Below are 27,296 nucleotides of genomic sequence, written 5' to 3'. Positions count from 1 at the left end.
ATAAAGGAGAATGAAGACCCATTCAGAGCAGAACTTACCCCTGGAGCCCTTCTTCCCGTTGCAACTGGCTTTGTTAGCATTAAAGCTTTTAAGAAGTAACAGAGTTAAGGTGATAGAAGCTTCTGGGCGACTGAGTGTAACTATGGCATTGCTATCATTGTTGAAAGGTTCTGCCTGGCTCTCAGACCTTGGCACTGGGCTTGTTGGGCTGGTTCTATCCGGATCTGTCCCAGCCTGCCTGGCACTTCGCAGTGGTTTGCTTAGCTGTAACTCCCTAGCAACAACATCCTCCTTACCCACTCGAGTTTGAGGTATTGAACTGGCATGGGTTTGTATAACTGAGGTACAAGGGCTGGGCCTGCCATAGAGCCCATGTACTTGCTTGAGCAGGTTGTGCTGAGGGTGGGTCACTGGTGGGGTGTTAGCAACTCGGTGGTGATCCATGCTGGTTGTTGATGAACACGGTTGGGTAAGTGACAGGAGCCAGTCTTAGAGGTAACATAACCCAGGTAAAACACCGGAGCCACAGAGGACACACAGTGTATCTTCTGTAACATGGCATTGCAGCTTTATGAAGAAAGATTCAAGTACAGAGACCAGTAGAAAATCCATTAAAAACCAATCAAGTAGCCCCAAGTAGGTAGTAAATGAAGAAACCATCAAGCCTATAATCATATTCTTCCTAGCAAAGAAGAAATGAAACCCATCGGCATCACTTTTTCCCCCTCAGGATGTGGATGAGTCACTGCAGCAAAGGAAGGAGGGTGAATTTGTCATTAAAGGATTGGGATAGGTACTTTTGTCTGATGTGTTTGTTGGGTTTTATTACTGACAGCCTTTAATAGCAATGGAATAATTTGGATATTAGCTGTTAGCACTGCTCGAAGAGGTTGAGCAGTAAAGGATTATAGAATCACATACTACTTAAGGGTGGAAAGGACCTTAACATAATCTAGTTCCAACCCCCTCCCATGGGTAGGGATGTCTTGCACTAGACCATGTTGCCCAAGGTTCTGTCCAGCCTGGCCTTGAACACTGCAAGGGATGGGGCAGCCACAGCTTCTCTGGGCACCCTGTGCCAGTGCCTCAGCACCCTCACAGCACCCTCTTCTCCCTTATCTCCAAGCTGAACTCCCCCTGTTCCAATCTGAACCCACCACCCCTTTTCCCATCTCTCCAGCCCCTGATGCAGGTCCCTCTCCAGCATCCTTGTAGCCCCCTTCAGCTACTGGAAGCTGCTCTGAGGTCTCCACGCAGCTTCTCTCCTCCAGCCCCAATGTTCTCAGCCTGGCTCCTATGGGAGCTGCTCCAGCCCCTGCTCATCCTCGTGGCCTCCTCCATGTCCTTATGTTGAGGACCCCAGAACTGCACCCAGTGCTGCAAGTGGGGTCTTGTGAGAGTAAATTGATTAAACTGAGGCATGAATTAGACCATGAATGAGTTCTTCTTGAATCCTCACGTCAGCATCTTCTTTCTGCACGCTTTGGCTTGCCCAAGCTGCTTCTCCATTGCCTGGCGTGGCCAGGATGGGGCTGTGTGTGTTGGATGGCAGACAGACAGACAAACACAGACAGACAGACAGATGCTTTCACTCCCCAGGGCAGGGGCTGAGCTGGGCTATGGGCAGTGCTGGCAGAATGGAGGTGGAATCCAGAGCTCAAATCCCTCCGGCCTCAGCAATGCTTTTTGGCTCTTTCTCCTGCTAATATTAGGACTGGTTTGAGGAAGATTCTGGTTTTATGGAATCGCTATTAATATCGTACAAAGCCTGGCTGCAAATCAAAAATAACAGCGAATGAGAACACTCCTGATGACACAGCCAAAGGGGAAGTGCAGGCGAGGCTTGGTGTTGGGAGAGAGAAATGGGGAGGGGGGAAGGAAAAGTGAAAGAGCTGCAATAAGATGCGAAGAAGTAAAATGCTTTGGCGATAGCTCAACCCCCCCGCTTGGCTCCAAACCAATTCTGGTACATCAAATAGCACTGATTGATCCAATTCTCTGAGCTGATGGAAAGGAAATCCTGGTTTATCGGCCCGCACGTTTTCGAGTTGGGAAAAGCACCCATCTGGCAGCGAGTTCCTCTGCTGCCTCTTCAGGAATGAGGGGGCTCGCACCAGCCTGGTGCTCTAACCCCAAATGTGCCTTGGAAATGAAGCTGCTTTTCCACATCTCGAGTCTGTTCCATTTCCCCCAGCAGTCTGCTGCTGCTCCTGGGCAAGCCTACGAGCCCTGGTTTGCATCCTCCTTTGTAATAGCTATTGTATTCGGGGTAATCTAGGAGCAGAGATGTGGTTTGCAGCAACAAATGAGACCACATGAACTTGACTGCAGCCAGGCCAGCAGGCTCCGAGTCCTTTATCAAGCAGGAAAAGGAAGAAGAAAAGTCCAGGCTCTTAACCTGATTCTCCTTGGACATGATGGAGGGGCTCTGAGGCCCTGGAGTGGTCTGCAGCATGAAGTGAGAAAGCCTGGAACTGGGCTAGGGCATTTCAAGGAGCTTCAGCTGGGTAGGAAAGGCCAGAACTAAAAATAGATGGAGAAGCAGCAGCAGGATTTCCCTGGCAAAGTCTGAGTCTTGGCTCAAGATTTCCCTTGTTAAGTGCATCCAAGCTCTTTGCTGGCACTGAAGTCCAGGCGAGGCTTCTAGGAGTGAAAAGACAGGTAACAAAAAGGTGGTTTCTGTTTCACCGGCACCTTTTTCAGGTCATACTGATGCCACTACTCCAGGCTCTGCTACCTGTGGTTCTGCTTGTGGATGTGCACAGCTCCTCCAGGGAAAGAAGGGGGCAGAAGGAGAGTTTTCCCAGTGTATCCGTGCTTGCACAGAGGTGTTGGGGCATGGAATCATGGAATGGTTTGGGTTGGAAGGGACCTTAAAGCTCCTCCAGCTCCAACCCCCTGCCACGGGCAGGGACCCCTTCCACTGGAGCAGGGTGCTCCAAGCCCCTGTGTCCAACCCAGCCTTGAGCACTGCCAGGGATGGGGCAGCCCCATCTTCTCTGGGCACCCTGTGCCAGCGCCTCAGCACCCTCACAGGGAAGAGCTTCTCCCTTATCTCCAAGCTGAACTTCCCCTGTTCCAGTCTGAACCCATCACCCCTTGTCCCATCGCTACGAGTCTGAATCCCCAGCCAAGAGCTGTGCTGGCAGAAGCCTGCGGGCTCCATCTCCTCAGGAGCAGGAGGATTGCACTGGACCGAAGCAGGGAACGTTTATCCTAGACAAGCACTTCAAAGATGCCTCTTTCCTCCTAGCAATTGCTTCTAACAGACCTTCAGTGATCCGTACCAGCAGATGGCAGAGGGTTTCCACCGCTGAGCTGCAAGACGCGAGGCAGGATGTGTGCATGGCCGTGCTCCGGCCAGGCTGGGACCAGCAGCCACGCTTCGGCATCCCTTCCCCATGGCTTATTTTTGACTCATCCTTACCTGGATGCCAAGAGTTCTATTTGGAAATGTGCTGTTTTCCTTTGGGTGTAAACAGGGAGGGAAAACAGAGCCGGACTTAGAAAGCGTGAGCAGCCTATGGAGGGCATTCACCCGTCCCAACTGAGCTGCAAAGGGCCCAAGGAAAGGGGCAGGCAGCAGGTTTCAAATGGGAAAGGCAGGTTGCTTTCCCCATATGCCATATCATGAGAGGCTGAGTGCACCTTTGTGTCAAACAGCCTCTGCCTTGCCAAAAATGTTTGACCTCCTTGCTTGCAAAGGCTTTGAATCAGCCAGGTTGGAAAAGACCTGTAAGATCAAGTCCCTCTGCTCTGCTCTTTGCCCCTCTGCTCTGCTCTTGTGAGGCCTCACCTGGAGCATTGGGTGCAGTTCTGGTGTCCTCAACATAGAAAGGACATGGAACTGTTGGAACAAGTCCAGAGGAGGCCACGAGGATGAGCAGGGACTGGAGCAGCTCCTGTATGAAGAGAGGCTGAGGAAGTTGGGGCTGTTCAGCCTGGAGAAGAGAAGCTGCGTGGAGACCTCAGAGCAGCTTCCAGTATCTGAAGGGGGCTGTAGGGATGCTGGGGAGGGACTCTTCATTAGGGACTGCAGTGACAGGACAAGGGGTAACGGGTTCAAACTGAAACAGGGGAAGTTTAGATTGGATCTAAGGAAGAAATTCTCTCCTGTGAGGGTGGTGAGGCACTGGAATGGGTTGCCCAGGGAGGTTGGGAATGCTCCATCCCTGGCAGTGTTCAAGGCCAGGTTGGACAGAGCCTTGGGTGACCTGGTTTAGTGTGAGGTGTCCCTGCCCATGGCAGGGGGGTTGGAACTGGATGAGCTTCAGGTCCTTTCCAACCCTAATTATTCTATGATTCTAACCATTACATGAATGAACATCAGCACACAGCCTCTCTGTGCATGCCCTGATTCTTACACCCACCCCAATTACCTGGTACTGCAAATGAGATCTGTTGAATTGCTGCAGATGAAGGGGATGCAGACGTTCTGCTTTAGTGATACAGGAGCATCACACGACGTAGCCACCAGAGACTGGCTTTGCTGCCATGGGATGATGCAGAGGGCTCTGTCTGGGGATGGCAGTGAATACCTCCTCCAGACACCCCTGTTCTCCCCAACCCAGACAGGGGCTGCTTATGAAACTGGGTCTTCCACAACCTGCAGCAGGAGCTGGGCAGGCTCTCAAGCACACACAGAGGATGGAGCAGAAGAGCTGTTGAGCATCTTCAGCCGAAACACCTTCCCGACACGTCCATCGCTCCTGAATGAATCTATCTCAAACACGAGGATTTGACTGTTTATAGCGTGGCGAGCCAACGAGGTCACTGCCAAGGCTTGATCAACAGGAGAGGAGCAATTCTAGGGCAAAGAAAAGAGATGATAGCGAAGGGTTCGGTTAACTGACCTCAAAAACACAGCCCTCGCTGGCTGTTGGCTACGTGACCGCCTCTCCATCTCACCCATACAAAGGGTACGTCTGCAACGGGCTGGAAGACACCCTGACACCAACGAACATCCCTGGCTCCTCAGGGAGGGCTTCTTATCTCCAAGAGCAAAGCCTTCCCTCCTATCAGTGCTGAGAGAGCCACTCAACTGTCTTCCAACTGCTCTGATGGGGTGATAAGCGCAGCGCGTTTGCTGCTCAGCCAGGCTGGGAAGCTCCAGCACACCAGGGGCTGATCTAGGGCAGGCAAGCTTGGCAGCAAAGCTCCTGCTGTGAGCACGCAGAGGAGATGGGATGCAGGGAGGGATTAACTCTCCAGTTTGAGGCAGCTCCTGCCCCACAAGGGGCTGTGGCCTTTGGGCCTTCTCCTAAGACAGGCAGTGTAAGGTGCAAGTGGCTCTTATGCTGCATGTGGTACCTGTTGCTTAACTCTGTAGCCTTCTGTATTGTGCTTGCTGAAGGAGGCAGCAAGTAACCCTGACTGGCAAAAGGGCTGGGCCTGAGTCCCTGTTCCAGACCATAGGAAAGGGTAAAAGAGGATCTGGGGGGCTCGTAGGGATGTTAACTAGGGAAAACCAGAGCATGAGAGAAAATCAGATCCTCTGATTCCAGCAGCCCACTGCTGCTCCTAGGGCACATGGTGCCATTATCGTGGCAGAGAAGTAATAAGAAACTGTGGCCTTAAGATCCTGATAAGATTGCAGCAGCAATGTGCTCTGAGCCAAACTCTCAGAGAGCAATAGGCAAGGAAGAGGAGCTGGAGCGATGACAAAGCAGCATAACGTGTAGAAAGAAAGAAGAACAGGCAGTGGGTGATTCAGACAGCGTGGCCATTAAAGTAATGCAGATATTGAAGGAGGAATCCATTTCCTACACAGCTCATGGTACGCTTGGACCAGTTAACAGCAGCCGGGAGAGCAGGCAAGATCTTCCCCAGGGGAAGGTTTAGGTGCTTTGCATAGGTTTAAAGAGTAGTGAGAAGAGAAGAAATCTCAGGGCTCTAAGCTAAAACCCAAGCTAGAGAAGCACAGGATGTTCATTATAGGCTTTCAGGGCACCTGGGCAAGAGGTGGAGGGAATAAAACCATACAGAGCCCTCTAGAAAGAGAAAAACTCCAGCACTTGGCTCTTCCCCCATCAGCTCTCAGGAAGCGAAGTGTCAGAGGTGAAAGCTTTGCTTCTGCTTCAGCCTCTTGCTCTCATCCAGGACCTATCTCAGCCAACATCTGCCACTGGTGCGTGCTGAGGACGTGGTGCTCTGCCCATCTGCTGCTACCACCCCACGAGCTGTTTCACTGGCTGCAAATAGACGTTGAATTCAGCGTGGTACCCACGCTGTTTGTAGCATCTTCACAGCCCACGTGGGGGAACACAGCTCGGTACAACCATGGGAGACACTGGCTTTGTATCCACTGCCTGTTGCTTGGCCAAAGTCTTCTCCAGGCTCACAGGTAGCCCGCAGAGCCTTGCTCTTCCTATGGGTCTCTTCCTTTGTCAGTTCAGATCACTGCAGCCCTGACAAGGCTGTCAGAGCTTTCCAAATGGTTTATTTTTGGCACCAAGAGCCTGCTCCGTGCCCTGAGCTGCGCTTTAGGTGCTAGAAAGACCCTTGAGAAGATAGACCTCAAGTGAGCTCTTAAACGTGCTCAGGCTTTCGAGTGGTTCAACTCGGTCCTTGTGATCCTGTTTCGATTGATGGGCTTGGAGCTGACGTTTCAGTTGCACGATGCTGCTGCTCACGTGGGTACTGCTCGAGTCCTTCAACCCCCTTCTTGAAGGCTCTGAAGCCCTCCAATACCTCACCCTCCAGGCTCTGAATGAGTCCCGTGGCTGATCCCAGCAGTGACTTTGCCCCCGCAGTCGCTGATCCCAGACACCATTCCCAAAGAGCTCCCGGCAGCTCAGCCCCTCGCTCCTGTGTGCAGGCAGGAGGCTCCATCCGGAGCTGGAACACAGCAGCCAAGCCGAGTTTCCTTTGAGCTGCAGATAAGCAGATTCTGGTGATAGAGAGGCCCTGCTCAAACAGAGCCCGGGCTTCCAGCTCCAGGGCCAAAGGGGAAGGAAGTATTTAATATTGTGAACGTAGGACGGAGAGAGAAAAACAACGCTTCAAGATGCATCACCCTTAAACATGGGCCCTGAGCTGTTAACCCCCTGCTGCCAAGGGTGAGCATCCCCAAAGAGAGCTCTGAACCCACTGCTGCCAAGGGTGAGCATCCCCAAAGAGAGCTCTGAACCCACTGCTGCCAAGGGTGAGCATCCCCAAAGTGATCTCTGAACCCACTGCTGCCAAGGGTGAGCATCCCCAAAGTGAGCTCTGAACCCACTGCTGCCAAGGGTGAGCATCCCCAAAGTGAGCTCTGAACCCCCTGCTGCCAAGGGTGAGCATCCCTAAAGAGAGCTCTGAACCCACTGCTGCCAAGGGTGAGCATCCCCAAAGTGAGCTCTGAACCCACTGCTGCCAAGGGTGAGCATCCCCAAAGTGAGCTCTGAACCCACTGCTGCCAAGGGTGAGCATCCCCAAAGTGATCTCTGAACCCACTGCTGCCAAGGGTGAGCACCCCCAAAGAGAGCTCTGAACCCACTGCTGCCACGGGTGAGCATCCCCAAAGAGAGCTCTGAACCCCCTGCTGCCAAGGGTGAGCATCCCCAAAGAGAGCTCTGAACCCACTGCTGCCAAGGGTGAGCATCCCCAAAGTGATCTCTGAACCCACTGCTGCCAAGGGTGAGCATCCCCAAAGAGAGCTCTGAACCCACTGCTGCCAAGGGTGAGCATCCCCAAAGAGAGCTCTGAACCCACTGCTGCCAAGGGTGAGCATCCCCAAAGTGATCTCTGAACCCACTGCTGCCAAGGGTGAGCACCCCCAAAGAGCCCTCACATCTTAGGACAAGAGAGAGCTAAAGGTTTTCTACGCCTGTGCAGTGTTTTGTGAGCATCCCTCAAGGATCAGCAGCAAGGAGACGAGTCATCGTGCAGGAAACCTGGATCAGGCCTAGAGAATCCCATCATGGGCTTGTGAGTGCTGGAAAATCGAGTTGTGTTTGTGAACAACGGTTGGATTGCAGCAAATCCCTGCAAAACCCCAACTGCAGCCTCTTCAGTGGCCGCTGCAGAGCCCAGCTTGCTCGGTGCCGGGCTGTGGCACACGTCAGGGCTCGCACAGCATCACCGCGTCTTCAAAATCACTGCCAGAAAGATCAAGAGGGATGAGAGAGTCGTGGGCAAAACCAGCAGAAGCTGCAGGAGGCTCCTGGGCAGAGCGGTTCGTGGAAGGGAATCCTGGGAATATCAGGGCACAGGAACAGCAAAAGGAGGATTCCTGGTGAAGCAAAGGAGAAGTGTTTCCTAATGTCAGGCAGATCCGCCTGCAATGCAGCTGCGAGCACCAGCGAAGAGCAGAGCCAGAAGTCACACCACGCTTGCAGGGAAGATAAATGCAGGGATTAGGGTCAGCAGAGGGCAAAATTAGGACTCAAGGGGCACGGAGCATGAAACCCCCTCATCCCGGGGCTGGCTGAGCTGATGATATGGCAGAGCATCCAATCGCTGTGTCTAGTGGTACCCAGCTGATGAAAGGAAGAAGAGAGGATAACGCCCTGCTATTCAAAGACCTTGTGCCCCAAGATCATGCTGTATCCCGGTCGTTATTGGTGCTCAGGCATCTCAGGCACAGAGATGGTGGAGTCACCATCCCTGGAAGTGTTCACACACGGTGGAGAAGAGGCCCTCAGTGCCATGGGTTAGTGGTGGCCTTGGAACGGTTGGGCTGGATGAGCTTAAAGGTCCTCTCTATAGTCGATGATGCTGTGATTGTATGAGCTTCATCCCCCCAGCCTCGTGAGAGCTGGGGCAGGAGCTGGTCCACAGCTTCCAGAAGCTGCTCCAGCCAGTTGTCTGCGGCTGGAGAAGCCTTTTCCTTGCATCACGGATGGGGTTTCTGTGCAGGTCTTTGCTCAGGGGTAACAAACACGGCTGGAGCGGGCTCAGTCCTCGCAGGGAGCCATCAGCTGCCTCTGTCAAGCCGTTCCTCTCGCTTGGAAAGGCTCATGGCTTCCAGCTCTTGGGAATGAGTCACAAACGAGGTCCCCATAGGAAAGGGGAACTGTGGATTCCTAACCTTGACCGCTCTAGGGAGGAAAGGTTTATTTGTGCAGCTAGCTTTATAAATAACCCCGAAAGCAGCAGCTTTGTTTTCATGCCCTCGGCCTGGACGTGTGCAGCAGAGGACCTTGGGCAGCCCTGGCCAAGGAGACCAGGCCCTGGACAGGCGTTTGAATGCAAACCACCCCGATAGGACCAGAGCAAGGAGCAGGACCTGTGGCTCCGTGGCATGGGAATGCTGTGAGGACCTTCCTGCTCCTCTGCCTCTTGGATCTTGGCAAGATACCTCCTTCATCCGTGCTGTGTTTTGCAGCTCTGTCTAGGGAAGCATCAGCAGCATCTCCTGTGCTATTGCTGGTTGCATCCTGAGGGAGGAAAAGGGTTAAAACCAATGTGGAGAATGGAAAGAGCTGAGGTCAAAGAGCAGAATGTGCATGGAGGGGTTCATGGGGGGACCTGTGGAGTCACCACGCAGGTAAAGCCAAGAGATCCCGAAACCCTGAGAGGAAACTTAACCCCATGTGGGCAAGGTTGACCCCTGCATTGTGAGTCAGGGATAGTCTTCCAGCAGTCTGGAATGAGGAATCACTGATGTTAAGTTGGGAAGAGAACTCATGGTTTGCCCCTAGCCTGGCGAGATGCCTGCCTTCCCATAGCAGCCAAGAGGATGCTCTTGGAGTCAGGCATCCCCTCTGTTCCCTGTACAAGTGGTATGGGGACAGGCAACAGCATTAATGAAGCTGGATTAACCGTGTTCATTCTCTTTAGATCCCTCCATCTCAGTGTTTTCCTCCCTTTTGCAGGCCAGGAACAGCTCCAGCTTTGCCTTTTATCCGAGGATGCTGGAAAGGGGCAAATGCTCTTTTCTACCAAGCAATAAAGCTGAGAAATCACAGGATCTTAGAGGGATGGGACAGACACCACCGGGGCACCTGAGCCCAGCATCCTTTGACAGGAGATTTGCCAGGGCCTGATGGTGGTCAGCATCGGAATGCTGCAGTCTTTCCTCATGGGATAAGCACTGGACACTTTGCAAAGTACATGGAAAAAGAGAACAGAAAGGGTGAACAGAAACCCCGTACTCAGCACTTCAGGGATGTTTTGCCTGTTTCTCCCTTTGCAAGCAGCAGAATACCAAGGACCCCAGCAAGCCTTTCAAAGTGGATGCTTCCCTTCCCCAGCCCACTCTTCCTTCAGCCCTTATCTGCCCTTACCTGTCTCCACTGGGTCGCTTTAAAAGTCCCAGACACTTCCTTCCTTTGTTTGTCTTGGCCACAAAGGGAAATGTCTTGTGTGTCAAAGTTGAGTGCAAATTCCTGTCCAAGCTCTTTAGTACCTCTGGCCCCACTAAATCAAACCTCTTCTCCTCAGCAGGGATTTGCACACTCCATCAGCTGCTCTCCCCTCCTTGGTTTCCCTCTCCCACACGGGCTTGGGATGGAAGCAGCAAAACAGAGGGGTTAACCCCCCCCCCCAGGCTGCTGCAAAGTGGGGCTGGGAAAAGGTCGCCAAGGCTTTCCAATAGAGCCCCAGTTTCTCAAGGTCTGTGGCCCTGTCCCTGCTCTCCAAGGGCCTGGCTGGCTGGGGATGGATGAAGGGGATGATGCTGGTGGGAAACGAGCCCTGAAGAAGTGGTGAATAGCACAAACATGAGCTGGGAAGGGTCGGATTTCAACCTGTGCATGACCAGAATGGGGGCTCCTCAGGGAGCATCGGGTCCATCAGGACCTCATGGGGACCTCTCCCCAAAGCCTTCCCTTTCTCTCCTTCTCTTTCCTTCTGTTGCATCCATGCTCCTGTTACCACCCAGGTTTTGACCTATATTCATCCATCCCAATGGGTGCTTGTGCTCATGGGGATGCCCTCAGGACTCAGAGGAAGCTGGAAAAAAACCACTTCTGAAGCAGGCACAACAGAGAGAGAAGCCTTAACTGCCCCTGTAAGTACATGGTACAGGACTTGAGGGCTTGAGAAACGTCCCACTACGAAACCAGCCAACGACCCTCCGGGCACGAAGCTTCCCCTGTGGGTGATGAAGATGCTCAGAAGAGTTCCCTGCTCCCAGCTGCACAATAGGAATGAGGCATTTTTAGAGCAGGGATTTATGATGGCCTTGGCACAGCGGTTTGGTTGCTGGTAGGAGAAAGCTTGAGAAGCATCATTCGCTGGCACATCGGGCTCTGAGGGGATGCAGCACTTGTCTTAAAACTGGCACAATGAAGCCAAGGGCAAAGCTGAGTGTGAAGCGGGTAATTTGAAGGAATTCCTGGCAGCTCTTTATGCCTGGATTAGCTTCTCTGGGTTGTTTTCCCATAAACTGCTCAGCGTGAGCACGTTAAGAAGGATGGAGTGAGCAGATCGAAGAGCACGGAACACCCTTTGCTTGGGTGACTGCTTGAGTGTTCTTGAGTCACCCTTTCCTCTTCAGGAAACTCATCTGGATTTGAGGCTCTAAGGAGACTCGAAGCAGGACACTGGGGTCCTGCCTGGAGATGTGGGCAGGAGGCACAGCCTTAAACAAGGGATGTTCAGGTTGGAGATAAGGAAGAAGCTCTTCCCTGTGAGGGTGCTGAGGCGCTGGCACAGGGTGCCCAGAGAAGCTGTGGCTGCCCCATCCCTGGCAGTGCTCAAGGCCAGGTTGGACACAGGGGCTCGGAGCAAGCTGCTCTAGTGGAAGGGGTCCCTACCCATGGCATGGGGTTGGAACTGGAGGAGCTTTAAGGACCTTTCCAACCCAACCCTTTCTATGAGCTCTAGCTGGACCGCAGCACCCTTTCCCCAGGTTGGAAGGAGATGATGATTTCTTTCATCATCACCAACGTGGCCATCCTGGGATGTTCTACAGAGAGATACCGGTCCCCACGCTCACCCCACACCTTCGCCTGCCTTCACTGACAAGCAGAAGGAGAAGGGACCTCTCCACGGCGGGGAGGGAGCAGCGCAGCGGCCCCAGGTGCGGAACACGAGCATCAGGTGGAGATGAAGCCGGGAGGGCTGAGCTGCCTTAGCCACAAACCTCCCCGGCGGGCAGCGCTTCGGGTGGGAGCCCCTTCCTTTGCAGATGAGCTCCTTGATCTCGGCTCCCCCCCCTTTGTCTCCTCCTCCCCGTACCAGCCCTGTGCGGTCGCACCTGGGGCTGGCAGCTGCTGAAACCACAGCTCCACGGAAGCCAACCCTGCCTGCTCCGGGGATGCTGCCCTGCATGAGAGCAGCGCTGGGGCTGGCTGCTTCACCCTGGGGCTCTCGTGGCAAACAGGGCAGCAAGGGCTGGGGAACACGGTTATGGGCCCAGGAGCATCCCCCAGGCACCACCTGCTTCATGAGGGGCTTGGGGATGGGACAAGGGGTGATGGGGGCAAACTGAAGCAGGGGGAGTTCGGGTTGGAGATAAGGAGGAAGCTCTTCCCTGTGAGGGTGCTGAGGTGCTGGAATGGGTTGAATGGAGAAGCTGTGGCTGCCCCAGCCTTGGCAATGCTCAAGGCCAGGTTGGATGGGGTTTGGGTACCATAGCCTAGGGTGAAGCATCCCTGCCCATTGCAGGGGGTTGGAACTGGATGATCTTCAGGTCCTCTCCAACCCAAACCATTCCATGATTCTATGATACTTTGCATGTAAACACATGCGTCTGGGTTTATCCGGCCAGCTGATACACTGACATCTGTATCTGAGATAGGGGGTGAGCCGAGCACTTGCATTCCCCTCCCTGAGCTTTGTCATAGGAGAAACGTTAAACTGAAGCCCCAACTGCAACCACCAGAGCAGCAGCTCAGGTGCCAGAGCTGCCGTTAGAGCCAGGGGGAAAGAGGGATGAAGAGCAAGAGACGAGTGAGCAGCAACGAGACTCCTCCATGCCAGCAGCACACTAGCAGGTCTGCAGAGCACTAAGTCATGCTCCCTTGGAAAGGGAAGGTTTTTCCACCCCTGTGATGCTCTTTCCACCTCTGACCTCCTCTAAGTCCATCGAGGAGGGATGCCTCCTTGTCATGCCCCCAGCTAAGGGATTTATGTGTGCATTGATGGTGAGGACAGGAGCAAGGATGTGCCCAGGGGAAGCTGTTTTGCAGTGAGATGCACTTGACTGTGGCAATATCTACCCAGGGATGGTCTAGAGGGGAAAAGGATCCTCTCTGATTTAATAACTTGATATTAAACAGTACAAGCCCAAGGAAACGTGCACCCAGCAAAAGCCAGGCAGGTTCTACCCCTGTAAAGACGCCGGCACTGGTTGGAGGTTGGAGAGCAAGATCTATCCAAACTAAATGCATCCACAGCTCCAGGCCTGAGAGGCAACGTCCCTGTGCCTGACACTGACAGTTCCCAGCCCTGGATGGGATTCTAAGCCTATCTTTTGAACCAGTCTCTGTGTTTCAGGCTGATGCAGAGGCCGAAGGGATGGTTTGTGCACCGGCTGCTGAGGCAGCATCATCTCGCCCGGTGTGCACCTCTTTGGCAGCTCCAAAAGGAATCCCAGCGAGGAACAGCAGTGTCTTCTGCTGATCCTGTGCCAAGAGGGCCCTGGCTCTGGGAGTGCAGGAAGAGGACAATGTCCCAGCAAAGCCCTTCCATGTTTTTCCACCTCTATTTTTCCATGCTGGTCCTCTCCTTCCCTCCCTTAGCACCTGGGGTGTGGATGCTCAGGGTTGCTCACCTCCACTGTTCTGAGACTGTCATTCCCAGGGATGCCCAGAATCAACCCTGGAGCTCCCTCGCCTGCCTGTTCTTGACATTCAATCTCTCTGTAGCGCTTGGGATCCGTCCCGAAGGCACAGCAGAAGATCCTTGATGGCAACACGAGATCAAGCAGCCATCTCTGTAGGTCTTCCTGCTGTGTCCAGCCTGGAGCTGCTCCTACAACTGCTCCTGGAGCTCAAAGGGCCACACTGGGACACTGGTGGGATGATGGAGTAGAAAAGGAGCTGTGATATCCCTCCATTTCCTGCAGATTTGGAAGCCAGGCCTCCCCCTCTAACGTCTCATCCCTCCCCTTCACAGCTGCTTCTCATTCCCCAGCCAGGATATTCCTGCTTTGCTGGATCGCCTTGCGTTTCTCCCTATGTTTTGTTGGGAAGGAGGGGGCTGTGCTCCACAGCTGCACAAAATTCATCCCTGCTCCCATCACTATATATAGCATCAGACAGGCCCCATGGAGCAGGGCTGGGGTTAATGGTTACTGAATGGGGCTCGGCTGGCTCTGAACTGTGCTTTACTGGGAGCTGGGCCAGGCAAGTTCCTTCTCGCACCCTTGCTGTGGTGCTGTCCACAAGGGAACAGCCGTTTCCAGAGGGGGAAAATGAGTTGGAATGCCTGCTTCCTGGCTGAAACTCCAGGTGGGAAATGGTTCCAGCAGGTCTGATCTTGGATGGGGTCCCCAGGGAGGTGCTGCTGTGATGTGGAGGGGCACCATGTGTGCTGCTGTGCCAGCTTGGAGCCAGGATGGGCGAGCTTAACCTGACCCTTGCTCTTCACTGGGGTTTGTGGTTGATGGAAATGCTCCATGGGGAGCGCAGTTGTTGGAGTTGCTCTCGGTTAAGTGCATCCCAGTGGGAATGTCTGAGATGGGGGGGGGGTCTTTCAGCCTGTGTCCCCTACCCCTTTCATGTCAGGTGTCTAAAATGTTCTTGCTGTTGGATAATCTGCCACATGGACAGAGATTGGGTGCAGCTCCCCTCTTGTCTGAGGGGCTTTAGCCTCAGTGGTGTCTCTGTTAGGAGCAATTGGGTGCTGCTGTGTGCTGCGGAGGGCCACTGAACCCCCTTGGGCTTCACATCTATTCCCTGCACAGTGCCTGTACTGATGTGAAGAGCCTGCAGAGTGCAGCTGGGGCTTGAATCACTTCTCACACTCCCTGGTCCTCAGCAGCTTGGAGTGCTTTTAGCCCCGCAGACATAACTCTTCTCCTCCTGAAGACGTAAACCTGCTCCTTTCCTGCCTTCTATGGAGAGCTGCAGCTCCTTCCCCTGCTCACTCATCACTGCCTACATGCTGCTGCTCCTCCAGCCTTTAAGCCCCTGTTTAGGCCTGTTTAGTGTCTAAGGATGGTTGTGATGTTACGGCATCTGCCAGCAAACGCTGCCCTGGAGCTGCTCCCGCAGCCCCTGAGGGCAACGTGGCACGGCCAGGCCACTGATGGGGACACTGGGACTTTACTGGGCTGCTGTACCAGCATCAGGGCAATGGCAGCGAGGGGAAGGGCTGCACTGAAGGAGAACTTTGCCCCATCCCTGGCAGTGCCCAAGGCCAGGTTGGATGGGGCTTGGAGCAACCTGGTCCAGTGGAAGGTGGCCCTGCAAACGAAACCAAAGGGGGTCCTGCAAAGCTGTTTCATTCCCAAAGCACCCAACCTGCTGTGCAGCTTGCAGAGGGCTTGCACAGCATCCTCTGCAGGTATCCCAGAGCATCATTCCCACACGGAATGAGCGCTCTCCATGCCTGTCTTTACATTCCTCTATGTCTCCGCTCCCTCCTTTCCATGTGCATCCCTGAACGCAGCCGGATGGATGGCAGATAAGTGCTTGTGGGAACGTTTCCCTTTGAGGGAGCTGTGCTCATAGCGAGGGATTTCGGGAGCCCACTGGAATGGGAGGTTTGGCTTTTGTCATGATAAAGCCTTCAAGAAGCGCTCTTGGGAAACACCAGTGCAGATGGGAGCGCTGGGGCTCAGCCATGTGTGGAACTTCAAAGGAGCTGGGCACAGGCTTCCCTGCAGACCATGGAAGCCCTTTGGTCCCAGGTCTCTGTGTTCCCACCTCAAAGCCCATCGGATGCCACTTCCCATAGTCCTATAGCGTGGCCCCATCACCCCCGTTTGCAGGAAGAGGGTGTCTGTGGCCTCACACCCCCCATACAAGCACGCACACCACGCGAGTCTACCCCGGATGCCTCTGTATCCCCCTGCTCTCCTTGACTGCCCACCTTGTGCCCATGCAGGGCTGCGTTCAGAGCTTGCCTTTGCCTTCAGGTGCCTCATAGAGAGACAGAACTTCCTTTGTGTGGCCATCCCAAACCCTTCACACACACCTCCCACCATGACCCCCTTCAGGAGCCTCCTTAGGGCCACCACCATGACCGCTTGCGGTGCTCCAGTGGCACACAACACCTTTAGTGCTCTCCAGCAGGACAGGAGCTTCCCTGCCCGGTCTCCTCTGCCTTTGAAACACGAAGGTTTTAATCTTTCACCTCTTTGCTCCTCCTGGGAGGCTTTGGTGGGCCTTAATGAGACAGGATTGCCTCACTTCCTTAGGGATGGAAAGGTCTCTTTGTTAAACAGGGCAGGAGCTCTTATCTCTCCCCAGCTCTGCTTTTGGCAGTGAGTGCTGTGTCCTTACACCTCGCCTGCAGATGATGCAAACAGCCAACTAGGTAAAAGTTTGTCACTCACAAAGCCCTGGTTTGGTGAGTTACAAGCAGAGACCCTGTCTGAGGGCACTCAGTTTGTGGCTCGTTGCCCGACTCTCTCCTAAGCATCAACCCCTTTCACCTCCGATCTTTCCCCAGGGGCTTTATTTGTCCTTTCCCCCCCCCTTTCAGGCTATTGGATTCTTTGGGAACAGGGATAAATCCCAAGAACGTTTCTTTACCTGTGAGACATCTGCCCCAGGAGCTGATGTGTCATTTGGGGGCGAAAGCAGCCCTCAACCACAGCTCTCTGCAGGCTGATGGCTCCCTCCCAGCCCCTGCCAGAGCTTATCCTGCTGTTGCCATCTCAGAATGAAACTAAGCAATTTTCTCCCTCATCTCCATCATTCTGTGAGCTCCCTTTCACCTGATTTGTGTTGGAAAGGATTTTAAAGCTCCTCCAGTTCCAACCCCTGCCACGGGCAGGGACACCTTCCACTAGAGCAGCTTGCTCCAAGCCCCATCCAACCTGCCCTTGAGTACTGCCAGGGATGGGGCAGCCAAACCTTCTCCACTGAGCCCATTCCAATGTCCCAGCACCCTCTTGTCCCTTATCTCCAACCTGAACTTTCCCTGTTCCACTCTGAACCCATCACCCCTTGCTCTGTTGCTGCAGTCCCTGATGCAGGTCCCCCTCCAGCATCCTTGTGACAGCAAAACTTTTCCCTTTGAGAAGGCTCCAGCTGTTTGCAGTGTCAGGAATTCACATTTACCTGTGAACCTACACAGCCCTGCTCCCTCTTTTCCATTGACACGGTTCCAGTTGGCACTAAAGGGCAGTTTGTGCCTGGGCTGGAAATAGCCGGGTCGATTGTGGTTCTCCAACCCACCGCTCTCAGGAGGGTTTGTGTGCTCTCTGCACAAAGCAGGGTGGAGTCCATCCCTTTGCAAGGCTCCTGGGAGGATGCTCCTGGCTGCTGGAGATCTTCCTTCCCTCCCACAGAGGCCAGACCTGAAGCCAGGAGTCCTAGGTGAGGCCGACTGCTGTTATGGAAAGGGATGGTTGGGGTGGCAGAGGGTGAGGCAGGAAGGGCATTGCTGTCTCCTTCCCCTAGAGGCAAAGTGCATCGGAAAGGTGAAGGCAACAAGCCTTGGAAATGGTTTGGGGCTGGGAATCCCATGTGGAAGGAGCCACCTCCTGGAAAGAGTAAGGCTTGCAAGCACTGGAGGAGGACAGTCTCCTTTCTTTCTTGCCCTTATCCTCATGAGCCCTTCCCGGTGCGGGTTGTGCTCCCATCACAAGAGCAAGATGCTCAAAAGCTCGGAGCTGCAACCCTATTGTGCCACGGCCATAATTCCCCTTGAGGTCTAGTGGATGATGCTACATCTGCATCCCTCAGCGTGCAGGAGCCCCACTGGCCTTTTGCACAACCACCAGTGGCTTCTCCTAGGAGAAAATAAAGGAGTGAAGGGCAAGATGTGGCCAAGATCCACAAGGATTGGGTGGGAGAGCAGTGGGAATGGAACCAACACAAGAAAATATCACCCTGGAGACCTTCTCTTGGGTATCCCAAGAAGCCATAACTCTAAGTGTCAAACCCTGGTGATAATTAGATGTATTAGATATCAATGAGTTCAGTGCTTTTGAACCCTTTACCTGGCATTACAGCAGTTCAACGCCTTGGGTTGCAGTTGGTTTAACTCTTCTGAACAAAGTCAAACTGAAACCCTCAGACTGGACCTCTTTTTGCTGATGGCAGCTGACTTCTCGTTTGGAATCGAAGCTTTTCCCTGGATGAATCCTTGAATTGAAGGGTGGGCAGAAGATGAGCTCCTCACACGGGACTGGGAGCTGGGAGAGCATGACTTGCAGTAGGCTATGGAAGGAACTTAACCCATTCAGTGCATCAAAACCCAAGAGCCTCTCAATCCATCATTCATCTGTGTGTCTAGTGAAATACTGGATTTGATTAGGCTGGAAAGGGATAAAATGCATAACACTAGTCAATGGCCAGGACTTGCAGGTAGGAGCAGTCGAGGACACTGGTTTTGGTGGTGACTTGGCCCCGTTTGAGAAGTGTTCCTTGTTACTCTGTGAAACTGAGAAGTTTGATGTGTGCAAACCCAGAGCAGATGCTCCTGGAAAACACTATAGACATTGGGCCTGGCAAGCGGTTGTTTGGGATGAAAACTCCTATCCTGGGACAAACATAAGGACCGGAACTGCTTTCCTGGCCCCTAAATCCCAAAGCCTGTGTCTGAGCAGCGCATTGGATGCTGCGCTCTGTCCCTGTCCAAGTGGATTCCCCCCAGGCCCTCTGTCCCCCCACCTGCTCTATCAGATTGACTGCTTGCCTTGGTCTCTGGCTTAACGGTGCCGTTTCCCTTTCCAGTTTGGACAGGGAGCTCTGGGTTAATGCCACCCGCACAGGGTGTCAGCATTGCACAACCATTAACCCCGGCTGGGGAATGAGGAGTTGGGGTAAACAAAAGGGAGAAGCAGCAGCAGCGAATTCTCTGCCGGTGACACTTTCCCCCAGCCAACAAACACAAGTTTTATGAGCTAACCCCTCTGGATGCTGCATTCCAGCTTGGTAACAGTTCGGTAACACATTGCAAACGTTTGACTCATAGAAACTTGGAAGGCTGGAGCCGGGGGAGGGGGAAGAGCGTCACATTCCCGTCCCCATCCCCATTCCCGGGCAGGGGTTTGCTTGTTGGAGTCTTGAATTTATTTGTATCTTTACAAGAACCGCAGCTTTCCCCTCTCTGTTCCATGCAAAAAGAAGCCTTGGAGCCCGACGGCTTTCCCTGTGCTGGGGAAAGGGGCTGGAGGAGGAGGAGGAGGGCTCTGCCAAGGGAGGAACCCGGGGCAGCTCAACTCGCTTTCCTTCTGCAAGTGGGTTCTTTTTTTTTTCCCCTTTCTCCCTCTGTGTTCCCAGGGCAGGGTTGGCTTTCTAGGTTTGATAAAGCATTTCCTTCCATTGTCATTCTATACGGCCTCCGGGCCCGTCTCTCAGTCCCTCCCCTTTCGCCGTTCCCCTCGCTTTCTCTCTCTCTCTTCCTGATCTTTAGTGAATCTTGAGATATAAAGAAAACAGCTGCCTCCCTTTAAGCACCTCTTGAACAATGAGACCTCCTCTCCAAGGGCTTTAATTCCTCTGGATGCAAGGACAAAGCCAGGGTGAGTAGCCCGTTAGTAACCGTGATCACCGCATCCGCAAACGGGGCCGCTCCCGGCGGGTGCTCGCGTCCGGCCGCGTCCTCCCGCTGCTCTCAGGCGGCGGAGGTTTTGTGTAGCACAAGGACGGATGCTGTAAGCGTTAAAACTCTCCCCACCCGATGCTGTCCCCATCGGAGAAGGTTTTGCCCCCACCCTGATTTGGGTCACCCGCTGCCTCCCCTTCCTTGTGAGACCGGGTAAAACCTCCGCAAGGTGGGAGGAATCCTGGGCTCCAAGGCAAAGGAAAACAAACATGATGCAATCGGGAGCGATCCGAGCTGGGCTGCGGGAGGGGGATCCTCCTGCAGCTCCGGGGCTCTGCAGGCCATGGGGGGACACTAACGGAGGAGCTTGGAACGGCACAGGGTGGGAGACATCCTCCTGGTGCCTGGCTTCGCTGTGCTGTGTGGATGCTGGGGACCTTCCTGGGGTGTTTCTGCTCTCTTGCCTTCGACAGGAATTTTCCAGTCTGAGTTTAAATGGAGACAGGAGAGATGTGCTGGAGCGCTGGGGATTTCTGCTCGGAGCAGGGAGGGCATCGGCGGGTTGTAGCCGCTGCGTCCGTGCTGGGGACCGCGGGAAGCAGGCAGAGACGCAGTGTGTGCTGTTGTAAGGTGTTATCTGGAGTCTGGTTTTGCCCAAGGGATCTATTCAGATTGTTTCATGCACAACAAAGCAGGAGGCAAAGTACAGGAGGTCTCGGCAGCAGCGTGGTGTCTGTCAGCTAAGGGAATTCGGGATGAGTGAGTGATGAAGCTGCTGCCAAATGCGCACTTCCCAATGCGGGTTTCCAGTCTCACCCTCCCAGGAAGCTGTAACCCATTCCCACGGGAAGCTGTGATGGGCAAGCAGGCCGATCCCAAAGGAATCTGTAGGGTCTTCCCAAGGGATTGCACACCACAAAAATACACTTTGCAAACCTGCCAGCTCCTCTTCCAGAGCAGCTTCGCAGGACACTTGCTCCATTCGGTGCGCACCAAACCAGCTCCGTGCTCTGGCACTTCCCCGCTGCTCTTTGTGGCAGGCCTTTGCCAGCAGCTGAAATGTGCTTCTCTTAGGATATCTTCCTTTGAAGGTGTTTGCATTCCCCGTGTGGGGAATCTCTGATGGTCTCCCTGCTGTCATCACCCCGCTCTTTGCCACAGCCAAACTTGCTTTGCTTGCAGTGCCCAGGTGACAAAGGGAGCAAAGAAGCAGGGCCCATGGCTCTGAAGGGTGTCAGAGGCCAAATAATCCCCTCTTTCACTTGTACCAGATCCTGTAGTTGCTCAATAGCTTGCAGTGCATTCCCTCCATTCATGTGAGTTAGGGGAACTGGGGGAAAACTGGTGGTGATGGGATACAGGGGATGGATGCGTGGTGATGGTGTGGGAAGCTGCAGGACTATAGGAGCAGCAGTGGGACAGTGGTAGGAGATGTGCTTCAGCAGGTGGGAAAGGCTGCATGCTCAAGGGAATCACAGAATCTGGGGCATTCACAACTTAGGTTGGAGATAAAGAAGCTCTTCCTTGTGAGGGTGGTGGGACACTGGCATAGGGTGCCCATGGAAGCTGTGGCTGCCCCATCCCTGGCAGTGTTCAAGGCCAGGTTGGACACAGGGGCTTGGAGCACCCTGCTCCAGTGTGAGGTGTCCCGGCCCATTGCAGGGGGTTGGAGCTGGATGATCTTAAGGTCCTTTCCAACCCAAACCATTCCATAATTCCAAACCATTCAAAACATGGCTGGAAGTTTTCTCGGAGACCTGCAGAACTTGTGGCTCGTGCCAAAGTCACCCTGGGTGTGAGCCTGTGTGGTCTGTTCTGTGGCAAGGCAGAGTAGGGTAGATAGAGATATCTTTGAGTTTTTCCTCTATAAAGCCACATTTCTGGTCTAGATGGTGTTTTCCTTCCATCCCAGCACAGCTGTGTTTGTGCCATTTGCTCTTAGCCAGGGACATCTATTACACCCAGCAGCTTCGGGCAGCGTGCTGCTATCTCTGAAACCAGACTCGGAGTTGTCCTCGGGATTGGCCATGAGTAGGATTACTCCAGGAGGATCAGAGCCTATCGACACAAGGGAAGCTGTCACGTTCACCTTCCATCCCACTGGCTGAGTCGAAGGAGTTGGATAAAATTGGGCTTTAAAGTAGCAGAATGAGGGAGGTGAAATGAGCATCTCCAGACTTGATACTGAACAGACCTCAGCCTCTAAAGCTGTTGTGCTACTGCCTGGGACAGGCAATTTTCCAGCAGGAGCTGGCATGTGTTAATAGAAATGTAGATGGAACCTTCAAATTAATGGAGCTTTCCAGAAGCATAATGGTGTCCTCTTGATTTTCAGGAGGAGAGGAGAACTTTATTGCCACATCCATCCCTGCAGGTCTTCCCCACCTCTGTGCCCATAGTCCCCTCCATAGCAGCCTCCAGGAGCTCCTCCGGGCTCTTGGCACTTGCACAATGAGGAAATTGGCCAGCAGTTCCATATTAGCAATCAACTTTCCAGGGATGTTGCATGTATTTTCCAGCAAGGGATGGAACAGCATCAACAACCCTCTCACCTGCCAGGCCAGGGCTGCAATCCTGCACTGGGAAGGACTAGATGTTGTTCAAGAGGCTCAGACAAGAGCAGTCAGAGGGCAAACACCCAGAGAGGCTTTTCCTTGTAGTCAAACCGTGTACTGGCTCTTGGCCATCACGTTTTCTCCTTGTTGGGGTGGTCTGGCAAGGCACAGGGATTGCTGCTGCCACCCCCAGCATCAGCCCCAGTGTCACACCAGCAGGCAAGCGGGTAGACTGGGCAAAGGAAGGTGGGATGGCAGTGCTGCTCTGTACACACTCAATGTACCATCGAGTACTTGATGCTCTTGAGGGACTGACTTTGGTACTCATCATCCTGGCTTTACAGCTCTATCCCCTTGGTGAAGCTGAGCTTGGGGTTGCTCCGTGGGGCTGTCACACGTGGAAGGGAAACTGGGCCAAAGAGCTTGGAAACAGCCACCTGGAGCAGGCGGTGTGTTGGGATTGAGGTGGCACGATGTGTTTGACCACCCTCATGGTACACAGGAATAGGAGATGCCGGTGACCCTGTTGCAGTGACACTCTCCTCTTGGTATCTCTCCTGCTCAGACACAGCCGCACATTGTGTTTGCATCAGGAGGACGATGCACGTTAAATATGTATTAATTGGGCTTGGTTAATTCATCAGGAAGTTTAAAAGCAAATAAAGGCAGGGAGCAGCTCTAATGGCAGGAAACAGGTTTTCTTCCCCCCCCAAAACCAGGCAGATGAGGCAATTCCCATCTTGCCTGAGCTGCAGGCGTTCAGGCTGTACCTGATGGTTATAATATCACCATCAAACTGCTAAATAAGGAGGTTTTGTGTGGTGGCCACACAGGAAGACCCTTATGGCCACACACATCCCTCCATCCTTGAAATTTGCTCTCCAAGCCCATCGTGGGGCCATCGGTGGCTCTGGAATAGTTATTTCTTCAGCCTGTAGCTGGATCTAGCCTTGCTGTTGCTTCGGCATCTTTTAAATGCATTGAAGAACAGCATCACTGTGCTCTGCTTTGTGTGGGGCTGTGAAACCCACCCCGAGTTCTAATGGAAGGTGATGCCCACGGCAGGGGTCGGAACTGGATGAGCTTAAGGTGCTTTCCAACCCAAACCATTCCAGTGTGTCAGGACCCGAGGTGCTGCAGCTTGCACCCCCGGAATGGGGATGGGATAGGAGGAGATGGGGATGGGCACCAGGCTCTCCCTGGTGCTGCTGCAACCCCGGGCTGCCGGTCTGTGGCTTCTGCTTGTCCCCAGCAGGCCAACAGGCAGGTAACACTGGGGTTCAGTCTGCTTTAGCCTCTCTTTCTCTCACCCCAGCCTTCTCCTCCCTGGTAACTGCTCCCCATCCTTTATCCTTGAACCATTTCTCACCAGGGTGCTCTATGGGATGAAGAAAAGCGTTTGCTCCCTTTCAAACCCCAAGGCCCAGCACAGCTCCAGCCTCTTTGTTCCTTTCTTTCTGTGCTCGCTTTCACGCTGGGAGAGGAGTTTTCCCAGCCAGCCTGGCTTTGGGAATGCCCAGAGCACCGGACATGGGTGGAATGAGCAATGTGCAGCGTCAGGGCTCAGCCTGCAGGACCCTGGGCTGGCTGGATGTGGATGGAGGACCTGGAGGCAGGCAGAGGAGAAGGCTCACCTGGGTTTTGGGGACAGAGCACGCCTTTGAAGGGAATATAGGCTTTCCAGGGATGGATTTCATGCTGGATGCATCCTGAGGCTTCAAGTGTGGAGCAAACCCATTTCCTCCGTCTCGTTGTGTCTGTGCTTTAAATCTGGGAAAGAGCACCCGGTTGGTTTGGGTCACTTCTTGGGTGAGACCCAGACCCTGTCACTCACGGGATGAACGCTGCAGCAGAGTCTGCTTCTGGCACGGAGGCAGATCCGAGCCCTGCCAGTACATGGGGTAGGGAGGACGTGGCTGTTGGAGCCTGCTGACCTTTCAGATCAATCTCTTTGCTGTGATTTATGCAGACAAAAGGGCTTTGGCTCTTTGGAAAACCACTGTGAGATTCCTGGGCGTTTCAGAGCCCTCAGCATCCTCTGGGCCCTTTACTGGAGGTGAAACCCTGCAACAGAGGCTCGAGATCGTATTGCTGTGCAGTCCTAGGCATGATTTATAGTCCAGGGACTACAGCTCCTGCTCAGATGCAATAAGAAAAGACCCCTCTTCCCATTTCCTGAATTCATTCTGTATAAGACAAGTGAATCTGCATTAGAACCAAAAAAAGGCGATAATCTCTGTAGCAGATCAGAAAGGAAACATCCCTCTACATGAAACCGAATCTCCAACCAAAACTGAGACAAGCAGAGGAGAGACCAGACCCAGGGACCTGGCTTGAAGCCACGTGTGAAGTCACAGGTATCTGAGATTGGCCTTGGGCAGGAGGAAGGAGCTATCACCAGTTTAGTGGCTTACACAGCCCCACATGGGAGGTGGGCTCCCATCTCTCGTGGAGGGTTGGAAGGCACTGAGCTCTTGCTGTTGTCCTTGTGCAAATGCTTCTCAACCTCTTCTTCAGAGCCATAGGGCTGGAGCAGGAGGGATTTAATGAAGTTGGGGTTCCTGCAGCGCTGGGGATGCGTGGGGCTGAGCTCAGATGAGCATTGGTTCCCAAACCAATCAGTTCCCAAACCAAACCCAGGGGTTGGGCACATTGCTGGGGGCCACCTCTTCCACTTTGAGTCATAGAATAGAATCAACCAGGTCAGAAAAGAGCTTCAAGTCCAGCCATTCCCAGCACTGCCAAGGCCACCACTAACCCATGGCACCGAGGGTGTGTGAACACTTGCAGGGATGGTGGCTGCAGCCCTGCCCTGGGCAGCCTGTTCCAATACCTGAGCACCCTTTGGGGCAGGAATTGTTCCTCAGCTCCATCTAAACCTGCCCTGGTGCAGCTTGAGTCTGTTTTCTCTTGTCCCATCCCTTGTTCCTTGGGAGCAGAGCCTGGCTCCATCCTCCTGTCAGTGAGCGATCAGGTCCCTCCTGAGCCTTCTCTTCTCCATCTAAACCCCCCCAGGTCCCTCAGCCGTTCCCCATCACCCTTGTGCTCCAGGCCCTGCACCAGCCCCATTACCCTTCTCTGGCCCCTCTCCAGCACCTCAAAGTCCCTCTTGGAGTGAGGGTGACTGGGCCCTGGAATGGCAGCACCCAGCCCAGAGGTTGCTCAATCCCTTCTGCTTGCCGCACATACAGCGTGAGCAGCGTCTCCGCGAGGGGAAGAGGACGAGGGCCCTTTTCAAGGTTACAAGCTTCTTATTGTTGGCCGCCTTTCCCTGCCGCTGGAGCCGACCCAGGCTGCGAAGCTGTTGAAGTTTGAGGGCCTTTGTTTGTTTAATTGAAGTGCTGTTTGTTTTTGATCACAGGCATTAGATAGGCGCTTCCTCTGCAGGCAGGAAGCAGTGATTTCCTGTTCGCTCGCTGGCCAACTCTCACTGCGCAGGAAACCTCGCTCTGCTGAGTGCTCACTTTTCAGGCCCCACTTTCCGAAGGCCTTTTCGGAGGGGTTTGGTTTTCTCTTGGTTTCCCTGCTTTTTCTTCCCCTCCCCTCTGCAAGTGGCCCTGGTGGTGCCATGGCTCCATAGGAAGGATGCGTAGGGACAGCCCTGAAGCAAGGCGCAGGGGGCTGAGTGTGCCGAGTGATGCTCGGTGCTGAGAATGGTTCCATTGAGGCTGAAATCATAGACTCATGGAATATTTTGGGGTTGGAAAGGGCCTTAAGATCACCCGATTCCAACCCCACGCCATGGGTAGGGATGCTCCACGCTAGACCATGTTGCCCAAGGCTCTGTCCAACCCAGCCTTGAGCACTGCCAGGGATGGGGCAGCCACAGTCCCCTTTGTAGTATCACCCTACAGTAGTAGTGGCATCCTTGCGGTCCCATTTCACATATGGGGGGCTGTATATCCTGTATCTCCTAAATTACAACGATGTGTCCAGGTCAATCCCATGAAGTAGCAGGGATGGGGTTTGAGGAGATGCTTCACACCTATCTAGGTGTTTCTGGGGTGGAAAAGACACACTTAGGTATTTCTATCATGGGATGGTTTGGGTTGGAAAGGCCTTTAAGATCATCCAGCTCCAATGCCCTGCCACGGGCAGGGACAGACAGGCAGCAGAGTGGCCCCTTGGCAGCTGCATGCACACAGGGATGGTTTTGCTCGTCGTGTTTATCGTGGTAGCAGCTAGGAGCTAACCCCATTAGGGCTTCACCGCTGGGCACACCCAGCACTGCCGTATCAGATGGCTCCAGCCCTGGGAAGCCCGGACAGGCAGATGGACACGGTTGCAGGAGGGCTTTCCAGCTGCCTGAGGGTTTCATTCTGGTGGTGTTGTAAAGGGGCTCCCCTGCAGGGAGGGAATTGGCGATGGGAAGAAGAGCCAGCTGCAAGGAACAAAGCAGGGAGAGCAAGGGCAGGGGAAGGGGGAGCAGAGCAGCTCAGCCCCCGAGGCGAAGGGTGGGAGGGATTAATGCTGTGCATGGCAGCGAGGATGCTCGGAGGTTGCACAAGAGCGGCTGCTGTGGCACACACAGGGATGAGAGGCCAAGGGATGCACAGAGGGATGGGAGCTGGAGGAAGGAGAGGGCAGGGTGGGATGGTGTCCCTATAGCCACAGCGCCAGGCTCCATCCAGCAGCAGTTCAGCTGTGGCTTGTGCTTGGGTCTATCCAAGGGAAACATGGCCCGGGCTGCTCTCCTACAGCCCCTGCAAGCGTGTCCCAGCCATCCCAGCCTCCCCTCTCGCCTTGTTCCTGGAGAGCTCTCCATCCCCCAGGCCCCTCCTGATCATTGCCCGTCGGTGACATCATTGCCGGTTGCCATGGAAAAGCCAGGTTGTCCAAAAACATGACCCCTTGGCCTCATCCCGTGTGTGGCAGGAAATGAAGGGTTTATGGCACATCTCTTTGGCGGAGCACAAAGAGGCCAAGCAGGAACCCCAGCGCCGGGGGCAGGAGCGCAGCCCACCCTCCTCACGGGCTGCCTGGTGTGCGACAGCCCCTGATGGGCAAACGGGGACCTGTTTCTTGGGGTTTCGAGGCTGATTTATGTCTCCTGAGCTGTTTCTGGGCTTTCTGCTCGGGTTTGAATTGACCCAGAGGGGAGGTAACATGAAGCAGTTCTGCCTGGGGAGGAGGCACAAAGGCTGCATGGAGCTCTGAGCAGAGGCAAGGAGCAGAGGGGAGACCTGAGAGCAGCTCCAGCGCCTA

The 27,296-nt window shown here is 54.0% G+C and overlaps 2 protein-coding genes across 2 annotated transcripts in view; one reads left to right on the top strand and one right to left on the bottom strand.

Moving 5' to 3' along the window:
- Positions 1–27,296, bottom strand: part of LOC134169472 (cytochrome c oxidase assembly protein COX14) — a 119,964-nt gene that overhangs the window by 66,040 nt on the left and 26,628 nt on the right. The window lies entirely within an intron of this gene.
- The window catches only part of HDAC7 (histone deacetylase 7), a 77,115-nt gene continuing 68,959 nt past the window's right edge, over positions 19,141–27,296 (top strand). Inside the window, exon 1 of the mRNA XM_062629995.1 lies at positions 19,141–19,513. Within this exon, the coding sequence (XP_062485979.1) occupies positions 19,495–19,513 (19 nt within the window). The 5' untranslated portion in view covers positions 19,141–19,494. The remainder of the gene's footprint in view (positions 19,514–27,296) is intronic.

This window comes from Pezoporus occidentalis, unplaced genomic scaffold (genome assembly GCF_034315485.1).
Source record: "Pezoporus occidentalis ecotype Australia unplaced genomic scaffold, CSIRO_AGI_Poc_V1 ctg345, whole genome shotgun sequence".
NCBI lineage: Eukaryota > Metazoa > Chordata > Aves > Psittaciformes > Psittacidae > Pezoporus > Pezoporus occidentalis.
This window is presented reverse-complemented; position numbering and strand designations above follow the sequence as displayed.